This window comes from Balaenoptera musculus, chromosome 20 (genome assembly GCF_009873245.2).
Source record: "Balaenoptera musculus isolate JJ_BM4_2016_0621 chromosome 20, mBalMus1.pri.v3, whole genome shotgun sequence".
Taxonomy (NCBI): domain Eukaryota; kingdom Metazoa; phylum Chordata; class Mammalia; order Artiodactyla; family Balaenopteridae; genus Balaenoptera; species Balaenoptera musculus.
Genome location: NC_045804.1, coordinates 43,589,372 through 43,605,969, shown reverse-complemented (window position 1 = coordinate 43,605,969; position 16,598 = coordinate 43,589,372). Strand labels below are relative to the sequence as shown.

At 50.7% G+C, this 16,598-nt stretch overlaps 1 protein-coding gene across 1 annotated transcript; it reads left to right on the top strand.

Annotated features, from left to right (window-relative positions):
- The first annotated feature begins 8,267 nt into the window (after nucleotides 1–8,267).
- SLC46A1 (solute carrier family 46 member 1) lies at nucleotides 8,268–16,576 on the top strand. Its single transcript, XM_036836930.1, has 5 exons — nucleotides 8,268–8,517; nucleotides 9,896–10,748; nucleotides 11,875–11,958; nucleotides 14,139–14,295; nucleotides 14,833–16,576. The coding sequence occupies exons 1-5, from the start codon at nucleotides 8,290–8,292 to the stop codon at nucleotides 14,888–14,890; spliced, it is 1,380 nt and encodes a 459-aa protein (XP_036692825.1). The 5' UTR covers nucleotides 8,268–8,289; the 3' UTR covers nucleotides 14,891–16,576.
- Nucleotides 16,577–16,598: the final 22 nt, after the last annotated feature.

The window sequence follows — 16,598 nt, the reverse complement described above, 5'->3', positions numbered from 1 at the left end:
TAGCTCATTGTGGTTTTGATTTGCATTTCCCTGGTGATTAGTGATGTTGAGCATCTTTCCATGTGCCTGCTGGCTGTCTGTATGTCTACCTTGGGTACATGTCTATTCAGAGCTTCTGCCTATTTTTCAATCGGATTGTTTGTTTTTTTGATGTTGAGTTGTACGAGTCACAAGTCTTCTTTTAAAATATTTAATTAATTTATTTATTATTTGGTTGCGCAGGTCTTAGCTGTGGCAGGCGGGCTCCTTAATTGTGGCATGTGGGCTCCCCAGTTGTGGCATGTGAACTCGTAGTTGCGGCATGCATGTGGGATCTAGTTCCCTGACCAGGGATCAAACCCGGGCCCCCTGCATTGGGAGCATGGAGTCTCAACCACTGTGCCACCAGGGAAGTCCCACAAGTCTTCTTTTAAATTTGCCCTTTTCTTTCACTGCTGAACACCTGTCACTCACTCTCAGGGCAATGAGCACTCACCTTGGCCCAAACCCATTGCTTTCAGGTGCCTGGTGACGTTCTGTCTTTTATCTGAAGTATACCACAACGGGGTCAGCTCAGGGTTTTCCCTTTTCCCATTCAGTCTTATAAAATAAGGGCAAATGTCAACCAAATGTCAAAATAACTGCATAGAAAAGCTAAGAATGGGGAAGGCTAGTGAGACAGCCTGAAGTGTTGGTTTGGGAGGGCTGCGAAGGTGTCCCAGATTAGCCTCTGAGAGCCGACCTAGAAATGTTGGAGTGTAAGTACGAAAGGGTCAGCGCTTGAACCGTGGAGGGCAGCTGTCTGCCTTGACAGGTTACGCTGCGGGGATGGGAGAGTGCGTCTGCTGCTGTCATCAGCGAGCCGGCCAGGGTTGGCTGGGGTTGCACCTTTTGCTTTCTCTCCCCCACTGACTGGGTTTCAGCCTCAGATATGCTTCCCTGAAATTACATTGGTCTCTGATATCAGGCCTGCCTGTCCCTAAAGCTTCAGTCCCACCTCTGAAAGAGGAGCTAATCTCACCCCAGATGTGTTGCATCTTGCTTGTTACATTCTCTAAGGGTGAGCTTATCAAGGGCCACGTTTGCTTCATTCCTTCGTATTAAATGCCCGGCTGATCCGTCCTTAACCCATTGTGATCTGACTTCTACCCTTCCTGTGGAGCCCAATATCCAGGGCACAGGACAAAAATCTCCAATTACCGAGGCCCCATAGCAACTGTTGCCATGGGCTCTCCTGACCTAAACCGGATAGCCCCCGACTCCATATTAGGTAAAATATTCACCATGTAGCATCCTGACCAATCACCAGATGCCATCCTGCCAGCAGGAATTTTCTTTGTCTTGAGGCTCTGAAAGTTGGCTGCTAGCCCACAAAGGGGGTCGGCTCTCCTTTGTCTATCAGGAAGTTGGCCGCTGTATTTGCAGCGCCCCTCACTAACTCTGTTCTTTGTTCTCGATAAACTCTCTTCTAAAATACTTTGTGTCTGGAAATTCTTCTTCCAACCCATGCACAGACCACAACACTTCCCTTCCCTTGTCTCACCTGCTGAAGCTTCTGGGGTGCCCAGCGCTGACGCCTAATTGCCTCGACTTCTCTCTGGTATCCCACATGTCACCAACGTCAGCTGCAAATTCTTCTCTCTTGGCTTCCTCAACATTCTCTTCTGCTTCTCCTCTTCCTCCCTCTCTACCTACTCCTTCTTCCTCTGTCCATCTGACCTCATTGTGCTTCTTCCTGCCTCCTGCCCAGGCTCCTCGTCACTTGTCCTGTCCTCTCAGGAGGGTCTGTCCACCCCCATGGCTCTATCAGAGGCGGCTGACTCCCAGCCCTGCCCTTCCTCACGCGCTCTGGGTGCACCTGCCCGTGCGAGGCCCCCTCCACCAGGATGTCACACACGGCCACCTCGAACTCAGTAAGATCCAAATTGATCTCCGCAAGGGCATCATCTGGCCCCTGCTGACTTCTCCGGCTTCACACTCTCTCCCCTTTGTTGTAAGGTGTAGCAATACCAGATTGTGGTGGCCTTACAGCTAATTAAATCAACAAACTATGGGAGGAAACAATATTTTTCAGATCCTTGGAATAGCAGCTTGACATAGTATCACAGTGATTCCATCAGCCTTCTGTTCAGAAACCATCAATACAGGCCCCAAAGAAACTTTGGGATCCTGTTCTCCTACAACGGCAGAGCTCGGTAAAGGGGCTGCAATCTTGCCGGCCTACAAGGCCAGGTGTTCTTTCCATGAGTGAAGGTGATGGCGGGGGAGTGGTGAACTGGCGAACACACGCCCCACCTCAAAACAGGGGACAGTCTCTTTCTTTTTTTTTTTTTTTTTTTGGTGGGATCTTAGTTCCCTGACCAGAGTTCGAACCCGGGCCCACAGCAGTGAAAGCACCAAGTCTTAACCACTGGACCACCAGGAAATTCCCAAGAGATCATATTTGTTTAATGGCCAGCACAGAGCAGTTCCCTAAATGGAAGCCAATTATTACTTTATCAGCCCTATTGACACATCTATGAAAAGAGCATGTTTATATGGTCAGCCTAGGAAAACAGGGTACATGAACTCCCCCAAGGAAGGGAAGAGCGAGCCTGGTTGATGGTGCCACAATCACTTCAGTCCCCAGACAGCTGTTCTCAGTGGTGGTTTCCCTTGTGCAGGGAGAAAATAGCCTGCCCCCAACACCTCAACCATCCGCCTTCCTTTGGCTCTGATTCCTGCTCACCCAGCACCTTTCTGATCGGTAATTCCATCACCCATTTCCCTGTACGGGGAACGGGCAGCCCTAGATGAGCAATGAGGCCAGTACAGTCCGTGAACAGCCTCCTGCTTGGCGCCCCAGTCTCGTGTGAGTTCATTCTCTGGTGCACTCGGAAAACCAGGTGCTCGAGACAATCACCGCTGGGGTTCTGAGCCCGGAACTGAGGAAGGGCCTGACCAAAACTGTCCTTCCTCTGAACCCCTAGACATTACCCTCATGGTCACCCCCCAACTGGGTCAGCCATGAGGAACTCCTGCAGGGCCTCCCAGAAATCAAGAGGCCTGGGTTCAGTTACCTTATTTGAGAATCCAGGGAAAATAAAAATGAACACTTGTCAAGACAGGTTTTTTGCGGTTTTTTTAAAATAGCTTTATTTATTTTTTATTTTTTTGGCCGTGCTGCACGGCTTATGGGATCTTAGTTCCCCAGGCCCTCGGCAGTGAAAGCACGGAGTCCTAACCACTGGACCACCAGGGAATTCCCAAGACAGGTTTTTATAGTACATTTTAAACATTTACGTTGAATAAATTAACACATTTTAAGACACACAACAGAATGCCGTTTAACTGTGCTATTCACAGGATAATTGCACGGACCTGCCTTTCTCAGGGCGCAGAAAGCCCTTCTCTGTTTCTTCTCTCTGTTCGCCTGGTGACTCCATTTCACCACCTCATGCTTCAAAATTCAGTTCCTCTGCTGTGAATTCTTCTTTGACTTCCTTGTGAGGACGTTCTCTGAACTGATTTATGCAACTGCATACTTTCATTATTGTAATTTGGAATTGGTAGTGCTGCCTCCCACTGGCCTGGGAATTCCCTGAAGGAAGGGATTGTGTAAACACTAGTATGTAACCCCAGCACCTGGCAGTGAGCTTGGCAAGCAGTAGATGCTAAGTGAATGGATGGAGGGATGGAAAGATGAGAAGGTTCTATCAGGGACAAAGTGTTTAAAATGAGACCAAGAGCAGGAGTCCTGAGACAGGAAGTGGTCTGGGGAAGCTCCCCTGTCGGGTAAGTGGTTGGGGAGCTGCACCTGCAGCCCTGCACTTCTCTGGATCCTGGACGGCATTCCTGTCTAAGGCTCAGCTGGTCCCCTCACCTGGGACAGCCTCACTTCTTTCTGGTGAAATCCCTGCCCATCTTCAAGCTCGGTTCAACAGCAACCGCCATCCGTGGCACCTGGACACAGTCACACAAAGCTCAGAGTTGGCATGTGAGAAGCAACAACTCGAAACAGGAAATGTCTTTACCCTCATGCTCTCTTCTCCCTTCCTTGTAATATCTAAAAACAAGAGCAGCTCTCCAGAAGCTGTGGTTGGCCACTTGTGAAAAGGAAGCAGAGGCTTTGGGTGGAAGTCATGACAAGACTGCAGCATGAGGAATTTGGATGAGGAATCCTTGCTGCAATCATCTCTTTCACAGTGGTTGGTTGTAAGACAGTGCTCTACGGGCATGAACCAACTGGCAGTGAAGAAACCATTGTAGCTTCCACAGGCTTCTCCAAAGCTTCTCAACAAAACTTACTGAGCACATAGCCCAGGGCTAGACAATACTGTCATTAGATACTTTTCATTCCTGAGGCCATGGCAGACAGAACTAGTGGATCACATGACTCCTTCCCACCAAGCCAGAGAAGCAGCCCATCTCAATGTTGCAATCCAGGCAGCTGCAATCAATTGACTGAGGTTGGTGCATGCCATCAAATCTATTTAACATTTCATTTTATCGCATGCCAGGCCCATTGCTAGGAGATGCAGAGATGAATAAAACAGTGTCTCTGCCCTCAAGTCTGGAGGCAGGATGTGGGTAGGGGCTGGGAAGAGACAATCCTATGAACACGTACTTATAACCAGGTGAAGTCTAAAACCAGGATTAGATGTCTCAATACAGTCTTGTGGAAGCACATACTAAGCAATGGTTAATTCTGCCTGGAAGTGTGGTCCAGAGGTGGGTCTTGAAGGATGAATAGGAGTTGACTAGGCCAAGCAAGGTGGGAAGGGTATTCCTGGCAAAAGGACTAACATATACTAAGGCTTGGGATCCAGAAAACACTGGAGTGGGTATAAGGAGAAGAAAACCTATACCCAGGGTGGGGAGGACTTTTCCCTGCATCTCTCTAAGCCACAGATATGACATCTGTAAAAATAATAGTACCTACCTCATAAAGTTGTGGTGAGGGTTGAATAAGATAATATGTAATGCCCCCACACAGTGCCTGGTTCAAGGAAAGTCAGCTTCTTTTGATGTCTCCAGAATACCAAGGGGCAGAATTCCCTGGCAGTCCAGTGGTTAGGACTCCACGCTCTCACTGCTGAGGGCCCAGTTTCGATCCCTGGTCGGGGAACTAAGATCCCACAAGCCTCCTGGCATGGCCAAAAAAAAAAACAAAACCAGAATACCAAGGGACATGAAGTTGATCTCTGGCAACAGAGCCAGATTAGGTTTAAAGTAGAAGAACATCAGATTTTTTTTAATGTTATATTTTCCGTGACTAAAATGCATGTTTATATTAGAAGAGTTGAAAATATTTTAAAAAGAGAAAGAAGAAAAGAAAACCAATCTAAGGATTGTAACCTGGGAGACAGTCTTTCAGAAAGCTCTGAGGACTGTTCTACCTGTTATAGAAGCTTTTGAGACAAAAGGTTCTACATCAAAGTAACATACTGACAGTTTCCATAGTCCAAGAAGGCGAGTAGTGGGTTATTTTGACCTCTTTACAGGATTGAGAAAGAAATGTCTCCTAAGAAGTTACCTTGCTTGTGCCAGGAGAAAACTGCTTTTTTTTTTCAGGGGGCGGGGGGTGACCAGGCATTGCTGTGTCTTCTCAGGGGATCTAGTTAATGTATCATACAGCTGCTCATTGCACACTAAAGGGAGGGGGTAGTGGCTCAAATGGGCAGAGAGAGAATTATACGCTTAAAAACATTCTCGTCCTGCCTTGCAAATATTCTTATTTTATTGGTTAGAAGGGGCTTCTCGCAGCGTGGGCACCGCAGGCTCCAGCTCTGGGACGAGCCACACCCTGTCTCATTCCCAGAGATGGACCTTGGCCTTCCATCTCTCAGTCTTACTTCTTTATCTAGGAAATGATTCTAAGATTTCAGCTGGGCACCCCTTCCTCACTGTAGCGACCTAACTGGGCCAAGCTTTTGTACAGGTTGGGGGGAGGGAGGGGAGGAAGCCAACCCAGGGGCTTGTATGTTTAACGTGCAATTTCCTGTCTCTAGGAAGACCACAGGGTGGTGATGGCTGCGGGGAGCTTGGGCATCCTTCAGTCCACTGGTATCTAGCCAGCATCCACCTAGTCTGAGGCTCAGACTCCTTTTGGCTCAGGGGAGGGGGGAGAGTCCATAAGCCAGCAGCAAGCCCACGCACAGCCATGATGGCCAGAAACGGAGCCCTCACCACCCCAAGAATCAGGCCTGTGGGTCATGGCACAAGGCCTGCCTTCAGAAATCCACTCATCTGCCCCCTTGTCAGGGAAGGCAGCCTTTCCTGGCTCTGCTCCTTCCACACCAGGCCAGGCTCCTGAATTACTACCCTCAGGGTCCCACGCTCTTCTCCTTTAAAGCGCTTTCCGCAGTTGAAATCTTAGTAGGATTCTTTGATGTCTCTCCCCCACCATTCTAGAAACTGCAGGGCCTGGTTGAGGGCTTTGTTTCCTCACTGCAGTCGACTTGAAAAAAATGTGCAACATAAGAGCTGTGAGTTGAGTTTATTCAGTTTCTCACTGAGCTCTGAGAAACTGTTTCGAAGAGGTAACGGAGGAGCCAGGATATATATAAATTTTTTTTTATTATGTCTGGGACCATGCTGGTGGGGGTGGGTGGGAGGGGCTCTAGAAACACAACAGTGTAAAGAAAAAAAATGTTGCCTGTCATTCCAGTTCTACAAGGATCAAGCCTTTAGCCACTGCAGTCGCCCACCCAATGGAAAGAAAAACACCTAGTCGAACATAACAAGATTACTGCTAACCGCAGAGAACAGACATCTTCAGTTAATGATTGAGTACTTTTCTATGTTTGGGAAGACACAGGAATCTGGGGTCATTGAATTTTTTCTTTAGTTGTGTCTCTTAACTACCTAGGGGCGGTGTCCAAAGCACAGAATTTCCCTCCGGTGGATGGATGGTGGGCGACAGCAGCGGCTAATGGTTGATCCTTGTAGAACTGGAATTGCAGGCAACATTTCTTTTCTTTACATTGCTGTGTTTCCAGAGCCTCCCCTAGGCATTGTCCCTGACATACAAGGGGCACTCAACAAATGCACTGATAAGGGAGAAAGCCAAGTAATACCATTCCCTTTTACAGGCAATAAAATAGGCCCAAACAGGAGATCCAACTGCTTTATTCCCCTATTTCTATAGTAGGAGGACCAGGGAGCACAAGGTCACACCTAAGGGCCTCCCAGGTCCTCCACCTTCTCCTCCTCCTCCTCTGCTCCTCCAAGGGCACTGCAGAGCCAGGCCCCAGCCCCAGAAACAAGACAAGCTTCCCAGGAAAAGATCCTACGGCAGGAGGGGAGCAAGTGACAGCGTATCTATAACAATAGCACTTACAATGTATCAGACACTGTTCTTCCACAGCAACTCTTTGAGGCAGGTTCTATTAGCACCACCATTTTAAAGGTGAAGAAATGGAGGCTCAAAGAGCTAAGTGGCATGTCCAAGATAGTAGCGGGGCCTAGGTGATGGAACTGAGGCTGTAGAGCTGGAGGCTGCACTATTATCTACTGAGTCGCCTCTGTCACAGCGCAGAACATCAGCATAGACGTCGGAAGTCATGTGTTCTTGGGCTTCCCTGGTGGCGCAGTGGATAGGAGTCTGCTTGCCAATGAAGGGGGCACAGGTTCAATCCCTGGCCCAGGAAGATCCTACATGCCGCGGAGCAGCTAAGCCCGTGCGCCACAAGTACTGAGCCTGTGCTCTAGAGCCCAAGTGCCACAACTACTGAAGACCGCGTGCTTAGAGCCCGTGCTCCGCAACAAGAGAAGCCCCCGCTCGCCGCAACTAGAGAAAGCCCTCGTGCAGCAACGAAGACCCAACACAGCCAAAAATAAATAAACAAAAAAAAATTTTTTTTTAATAAAAAAAGAAAGGCGTGTGTTCTTCTAGCTCAGCCTTGAGTGTCCCATGTCCTTGTTTCTTCATGGGTCAATTGAGATCCTTGATAACGCTAGCCAATAGAGTTGTAGGGACATTAACTCAGAGTTTAGTACAGTGCCCAGCATATAATAAGCGATGAGTGAATGTTAATTATTGACATTCTTGTTACTGTTATGGGTGTTCTGCGCCTGCGGAGGAGTGCAGGGCTGTATCCTGGCACGGTCTGCAGTTCAGGTCACTCTGTAAACCAGGGGTGCAGGGTCCCTCGCCTCCCCTCCCCAGCCCAGAGAGGGAGGGGCCGAGAGGAAGGGGGCCCACCACTCCTGGCCCCGCCCCACCAGGCTTAAAAAAAAGAAAAAAAAAAAAAAAAAAAAAAAAAGGACGCTAAGCGCAGGCGCAGAAAGCCAGCCGTAAGCCTGGCGCCAGCTCAGAAGTGCATAAGCATGGAGGGGCGCGCGAACTCCGGGGGCGAGCCCCGCGCCTGGCCCGCCGGGTCCGTGCTGTGCCGCGGCTGCGTGGAGCCGCTCATCTTCCTTGCTAACTTCGCCTTGGTCCTGCAGGGCCCGGTCACCACGCAGTACCTGTGGCACCGCTTCAGTGCCGACCTTGGCTACAACGGCACTCGTGACAGGGGCAGCTGCAGCAACCATAGCGTGGACCCCACCGCGCAGGTAGGGGCGGCGGGGAGAAGAGAGGAGCGTGGCAGGGGCGGGCCCTGGGCTGGAGTGTGGGGGCAGCGGAGCGGGCGGGGCCTGCGTAAAGGTTGGGGGCAGCCCAGCGGGTTAGGATATTGGGTGGTGGGCGGGGCCGGAGCGAAGTTGGGGCTTGACTGAGAAATGCGTTGCGGGGATGCTTAAAGTTGATCTAGGTAAAGCGAGTTTGAGGGTTAACAAAAGAGGGTGTCCACTGAAAAAAAATGCACAAACTGAGGGACTTCCCTGGTGGCGCAGTGGTTGGGAATCTGCCTGCCAGTGCATGGGACACGGGTTCGAGCCCCGGCCCCGGAAGATCCCACATGCCGCGGAGCAACTAAGCCCGTGCGCCACAACTACTGAGCCTGCGCTCTAGAGCCCGCGAGCCACAACTACTAAAGTCCGCGCACCTAGAGCCCATGCTCCGCAACAAGAGAAGCCACCACAATGAGAAGACCGCGCGGTGCAACGAAGACCCAACACAACCAAAAATAAATAAATAAGTAAAATTTAAAAAAAAAAAGCACAAACTGAAAGTTGAGAATTATGTTTTATTTGGCGGACTTTCTGAGGACTCAAGCCCGGGAGGCAGTCTCTGAGTTAGCTCTGAGGGACTGTTCCCAAGAGGTAAGGGAGTCGCCAGGATATATAGGAGTTTTGCAATAAAAACCAGGTAGTTGGAACATCAAAAGATTACTGTTAATTGAGGAAAACCAGACATCTCAAGTTACTGGACTGTTTTTGTTTTTTTGGCTGCACCACCTGGCTTGTGGGCTCTTAGTTTTCCAGCCAGGGGTTGAACCCAGCCCCAGCAGTGAAAGCGCCAAGTCCTAAAAATTGGACCACCAGGGAATTCCCACAAGTCAATGAATTTAGCACTTTTCTAAGTAAGGGAAGATGCAGGAGCCTGGGCTTATTGAAATCACTCCTCTGATATGCACCTTAGCTCTCTAGAGCCAGTATCCTGTTCTTTCCCATCCTGAGTCTGTACTTGGGGGTGGCTGCAGTGGCTGAGGGCTTGGCGGTGGGCAGCCTGTTTGTCTCCATCCTGAGTTCCCTGAGGGCTCAGCGTCAGGGGCAGCAGTAGTGGCTGAGGGCTTGATGGTCACAGCATCCTTTGTTTGCTGATGTGGCAGGCAACATTTTTCATTCACAGCGCTAAAAGTAAGAGAACGGATCTTGCCCATTTCCCATACCCCTCCAGTGTCAGTTTTTAAGAGTTGTACTAAAATTCTCTGAGGTTTAGGGCTCCAAAGAAAGTCCTCATCCCTGTATCTCCCAGGTTGGTGATGGTGTGGGCGATGGGCAGCCCAGAGTGAGGAACCGCACCCTGGTAATAAGACTCTTGCCTCCACAGGAAGTGGAGACGCTTACCTCCCACTGGACCCTCTACATGAACATGGGCGGCTTCCTGGTGGGACTCTTCTCGTGCACGCTGCTGGGCGCCTGGAGTGACTGTGTGGGCCGCCGCCCGCTGCTGGTGCTGGCCTCTCTCGGCCTTCTGCTCCAGACCGTGCTGTCCATCCTTGTGGTACAGCTGCAGCTCCACGTTGGCTACTTCGTGCTGGGCCGCATCCTTTGTGCCCTCCTCGGCGATTTCGGTGGCCTCCTGGCTGCTGGCTTTGCCTCCGTGGCAGATGTCAGCTCCAGCCGCACCCGTACCATCCGAATGGCCCTGCTGGAAGCGTGCATCGGGGTAGCAGGGATGCTGGCGAGTCTCATTGGTGGCAACTGGCTCCACAAGCAGGGTTATGCCAACCCCTTCTGGCTGGCCTTGGCCTTGCTGATTGCCATGACTCTCTATGCAGCATTCTGCTTTGGTGAGACAGTGAAAGAGCCGACACGTGCCCGGCTCTTCACGCTCCGTCACCACCGATCCATCGTCCAGCTCTATGTGACCCAGGCCCCGGAGAAGTCCAGGAAGCACTTAGCCCTGTACTCGTTGGCCATCTTCGTGGTGATCACCGTGCACTTTGGGGCCCAGGACATCCTGACCCTCTATGAGCTGAGCACACCCCTCTGCTGGGACTCTAGGCTGATTGGCTACGGTTCTGCGGCTCAGCACCTCCCATACCTCACCAGCCTGCTGGGCCTGAGGCTTCTGCAGTACTGCCTGGCCGACACCTGGGTGGCTGAGATCGGTCTGGCCTTCAACATCATGGGGATGGTGGTCTTTGCATTTGCTACCATTACACCCCTCATGTTCACAGGTAAAGTGTGTATGGGTTCAGGGACAGTTTGTCTCAGAATTGCTGGGTGAAAACTGGGGACTGGCCACCTGCTGCCACCAAATGTAGTTCATGCCCATGTCTTTGGAAACATCACTGTGCCCCTAGCCTGCACTGGAGGACAGACAACTAAGAAACCTCATAAAAATGCCATCTTTGTTATGCAGAACATATAGACCTTCAATAGCCAAAGTAATTCATTCACATTACCAACCATAAATATTGTTAGTAAGATAGAGCCAAAGACAAAAAAATTGCTCTTACACTAATTGCTCCACTCCTTGGCCTCCCACAGCCTATATTCATGGTGCTCTTAAGCAAAGTCCAAGCTATTAATGCCTTAATACTCACTTCTCTGATAAGAATCACAGGACCTATCTCAAATATCCTTGGTCAGCTTCTTTGGGTTTTTAAAAAAGCCAGTCTTCTCAGACCGCAGCTATCAAATTCCTGCTTGTGTTGGTTCTTCTTTTCTTTCTTTCTTTTTTTTTTTTTTTTTTGGTGGGAGGGGGCAGCTGCGAATGAGGAAGTTAACTTTCCTGAATGGACAGATTTATTTTAATAGAGCCCTAAAGTGTGTACAGTCAGCCATTCTGTAATCACAGATTTCCTAATGTGGCTGCTCGCCTGGACGGTGCTGATGGGGACCAGGTACCTTTTTCTCCTGCCCACAGCATCTTCCATGGACTCGGTGCTGGGCTCAACGCCTTCGGGGGTGCAGAGGTGATGAAGACACTGTCATTGCTCTGGGATTTGGGGGCCTTTCACCTGAAGGGGCCCTGGGGGGCCTCATCGTGAATGCACTTCAGAGGTGCCCCTGTTTTTTAGCAGTTTGCAGTTTTTGTTGAGGAGGTAGCAGTTGCACAAGGGAGAGAAATGGTTACGAAGGAAACAGTGTAAGCCTGTGAGTAACTAAATGTCAAGGGAAAAGGAACTTGCATTTACTGTGTGCTTGCTGTGCCCCATCATTGTCTCCTTCCCCATCAGGGACGTTCTTCTGTGTCTAATCCGAGTCCCTCATGGCGTAAGTACAGGACCTCTGCTACATCTCACTTGGGCACCCCTCTCCCCAACCCCATTTCCTTGATGATTGTTTCTTTCTTCACAGGGTACGGGCTCCTCTTCCTGTCGTTGGTCGTCACGCCTATCATCCGGGCCAAGCTCTCCAGGCTGGTGAGAGAGTCAGAGCAGGGTGAGTATCAGGGTTAGCCTGTGTCTGGTTCCTCATGCCCAGTGTTTCCTGAACTGTGCAGAGGGCAGCCACGGGCCAGGAGGCAGCTTACCTTCCTCCCTCCCACCCTGGAGAAATAAGTAGCCAAGACAACTGCATTGCTGTCACAGTGCCCAGGGCTGGCAGAGAACCACAGCGATTTGGATTTTCAGACCACAGAGTTGGAATTTGCAGTCAGCAGCATACGATTATATTCTTTTGGATAAGCCAAGCAGAGGATTTACTCTCTCCAGACTTCAGCTTTTCCATCTGTAAAGTGTGGATGTGACGATGCCAGAGTTCCCTGCTTCCCTGGGGTCAGAGTGTCCAACTTTGTGATGTAGGTTTCACTGTCTCCACATGGCAGATGAAGCAGAGGCCCAGAGGGTTAAATTGATTCACCTGAGGTCACTCAGTAAGTGGTGGAGCTAGGATGCACACCCAGGTCTGTTTCTAAGAGCGGCAGGTCTGGGGATCTGGGTTTTAATCCTGGCTCTGTCACACCGGCTGTGTGATCTGGGCCTGTTTCCTCATCTGTAACACATGTGAATTGCTCTTTTTTGTGTGTGGGGGAGGGGTTCTTTTATAGTTTTTAAATTTAATAAATTAATTTATTTATTTTTGGCTGCGTTGGGTCTTCCTTGCTGCGCGCGGGCTTTCTCTAGTTGCGGGGAGTGGGGGCTACTCTTCGTTGCGGTGTGCAGGCTTCTCATTGAGGTGGCTTCTCTTGTTACGGAGCGCGGACTCTAGGTGCGCAGGCTTCAGTAGTTATGGCACGAGGGCTCAGTAGTTGTGGCTCAGAGGCTCTTGAGTGCAGGCTCAGTAGTTGTGGTGCGCAGGCTTAGTTGCTCTGCGGCATGTGGGATCTTCCCGGACCAGGGCTCGAACCCGTGTCCCCTGCATTGGCAGGCGGATTCTTAACCACTGCGCCACCAGGGAAGTCCTGTGAATTGCTCTTGATGACATCTGTAGGCCCTTCGAGCTCTGACAGTCTGATAGTTTAATCTCAACTTCTGCTGGGCTGTTGCTTATTTTGCAAAATTTGTGTTCTGCTGGCATATCGATTCTATTTATTTTAAAATTTTTGGCTGCATTGGGTCTTTGTTGCTGCGCATGGGCTTTCCCTAGTTGCGGTGCGCGGGCTTCTCATCGCAGTGGCTTCTCTTGTTGCGGAGCACGGGCTCTAGGCGAGTGGGTTTCAGTAGTTGTGGCTCGCAGGCTCAGTTGCTCCGTGGCATGTGGGACCTTCCGGACCAGGGTTCGAACCCGTGTCCCTGCATTGGCAGGCGGATTCTTAACCAATGTGACAGCAGGGAAGTCCCGTGCTGTCATATCTATAAAGAATAGCTTCTCAGGCCTCTTGGTCCTTAGATCCCAATCCAGAAACATGTGGCTCATCCACTTTTTCCCATCTGCCCTCTTGGTCCTTAGATCCCAATCCGGAAACATGTGGCTCATCCACTTTTTCCCATCTGCCCTGGAAGTAGGATCTGGTGATGGCAGAGACTCTGGTGCCATGTATAGCCCACCATGGGTTCTGTTATCCTCAGAACCCATGTGCCTTTATTGACTCACTCAATAAGCATTTTTCTAGCACCTTCACTGTGCCCAGAGATGCCAAGGGGAACGGGAGAAAAGAACAGCTCTTACTAACTGGCTGCCTCCAGGGGGCCAGGCCCTGTGATAGGTACATCACATATATACCTATCATGCGATTATAGTGTTACCAACAATCTATGAAAGGTATTATCCTTATTTAACAGAAGGGGGACAGAAACCCAGAAAGATAAGTGTCTTATTCGGTGATCACACAGCTAATAAGTGTTGAAACTGAGAATTAGCCCAGAAATTTATCCTAAACAGGAGATGATTCCAAAGGGGATAAACCCAAAACCATTTTATCAGACTTTTGCTAGAAGACATCACATGTACTTGTAATATATAGATTTAATAACAGCCATTTGTTTTGTACCACAGGTGCTTTCCATGCATGACCTCGTCAAAGCCTTATCACAGCACATGATGTAGGATTTATAGCTGAGGAAGGTGACACTCAGAGAGGTTAAGTGACTTGCTCCAGGTCACACAGCTGCGAGGTAGTGGTGTCAGGATTTGTATTTAGGTCTTTCAAATTCCTGAGTGTGGTATTTATTTCTTCACAGGCGCTCTCTTTTCTGCTGTGGCCTGTGTGAATGGCTTGTCCATGCTGACAGCCTCCGGCATCTTCAACTCGCTCTACCCAGCCACCCTGAACTTCATGAAGGGCTTCCCTTTCCTCCTGGGAGCTGGCCTCCTCTTCATCCCGGCCGTCCTGATTGGGTAATGCAGGGCCCTGACCCCGGCTCAAAATGGAGCCCTTTACCCTAAAGGTATCCTCTTCCTCCTCCTCCTTCCAACCTCCTCAGTCCTGGAGCTCTTCCCCTGTGGGTGTCTCAGTCCCAGCCTGACTCTCCCCTTGCAGATGGTTGCCTAATCGTCTGGGAGCGATTCCCCGGGAGAAAGGCAGAGGCCGGTAGGGGAAGGGTCAGGCTCACAGTGCTTCTTGGCAAGGCTATGTTCTCGCACCCAGTTCCCCTCATCCCCCTCCATTCCCATTTTACAGATGGAACTACGGTGGCAGAAATGTGCTAAAGGGAAGCCTGGAGAGCTTCCTCGGCTAGTTGTGACTGGGCCACACGCTAACCTGACCCACTTGTTTCTTCCCCCAGAGCCCTCTGTCTCTGGACATTGTCTTCCACCTCTCAGCTTGGGGAGGGGGATACCTGGACCAGCCCATCCAATAAAGCCTGTGTCACTTCTCCAGGAGTTGAGGGTCCCCCCGTGTTAAATCTGAACCCTCTCTCTGGTCTCTCACAGGATACTGGAAAGGGCTAATCATTGCCCTGAATTCCAGCAGTTTCCCCAGAGCCCCTGATGTGCCTGGACCAGAGGACGGGGGGCGAGAGGAGCGACGTGAGCACTAACCAACTGGAAGCAGATGCCTCTGGATCCCAGCCCTCAGCAGCAGCGGCAGCTCCCCTCAAAGGGCGGTGTTCACCTTGGACCAGGTGGTCAAGCTAGACCAAGGCCCCCACCTCATCCACGCCGTGCCTGCCTCTGATTCTAGGATCTGGAATTGTAACCCAGACAGTCCCACTCAGGGCAGGCGGTGTGGGAGCCATTTAGAACAGGGATCTGTTTACCCTTTAGTCCATCAATCACGTAGAACCCTCCAGGGGAGAGGAGAGGTCCTGATGGAGGGACCAGCTGAAGCACGAGGGCCATAGCACCTCTGCTTCCAACCCAAACTGTGCAGCTCACGGTGCTCAGTTCACGGCCAAGCAGCTACCAGTCACTCCTTAGTGATGAATAGGGTACCACTGGTCAGTGCCAGCTTTGGGGGGAGGGAGGGTTGTGGGAGGGACTTGGTGCCACCTGGAGGGAGAGTGCTGCGTGGGAATCAATCCCCTGGGCTTAGCAGTGCCAATCATAATAAGAAGTCAGTATAATCGCCCTGGAATGAACCTTCCGGCCCCCATGGCATTGGGCTATGGGGCCTTCTGTTTTCCTGTTCCTAGTTTGCCCACCGTAGGTCAGACAGCAGTGGCTGCTGGAAGGGACAGGGGCCCCTGAGTTGCCATGGGATTGGTACTGGGCGTGGCCAGCTCAGTCCTCATCTGACTGCCCATTCTCTTCTCCGGAGCTGCTGGGAGGCGAAGGGCTGCCACGCTTGCATCAGGTCAGCAGAGAAGCTCCGGGCAGAGCCCTGGCTGCTCATTCCTCAGGGTCAGAGATCTACTCCCTGAAGACACCTTGCCCTGGTCTTCCTGGCTACACCAAACCAAGCAGAATCAGTTTTTGTTACCACTCAGCCCTCTAACACCTCCCATTGCTGGGCATTTCAGCAGGGCCATGTGCTGACACCATCCCTCGAGCATCTGTAGCTCAACAGGAACCGGGAGATGGGCCCGACTCCCCAAAGAATGAGGGGCCCATTTCTAGGGCGTTAGGAAAGCCTGGACCTGAAGCTGAAAGGCAGAATGGGATTTGGTATTAAGGCACTGGCTTTGATGAGGGCCATAAGCCCCCAAACAAATCAGATGACACTTGACTCTTCAAAACAGAATTGGCCACAGGGCATGGCCCCCTGCTGGTATTTCTATCCTCATTCTCTCTCACCTGCCCTGCTAGCCAGTTTTCTGGCTAGAAATCACGCAGGTAAAATGGGGGTGGCCCAGGGCAAACTAGGGTCAGCTGTGGCCCTCTGTAGCCTGGGCCTGTTTGCAGATTCCCATCTCACTGTCCCCTGTCATTGGGAGATCAAGCAAGGAGAGGCCCCCTCCACTGACTGTCCCAGCAGTGAGGATGGTAGGAAAAAGGCTCTGGGCTGGCCTCAGGCCCAGGCTCTACTCCGGGCATTGCCTCTGGCTCGTGTTTGGCCTTGAGCAAGGCCCTCTATAAAGGGTTAGATCAGCAATGCCTCTAATTGTCTGATCATGGTTGGACAAGTTAGGAGACACTAGATTAAATACTGTTTTAAGATCCTTCCTATCTCATATATTCTAGAATGGAATGCCTCTATTCATGGACCTAGGGGAAGGATAAATGAGTTGGAGCTGGACTTTTGACTTTTGAGTGTTTCT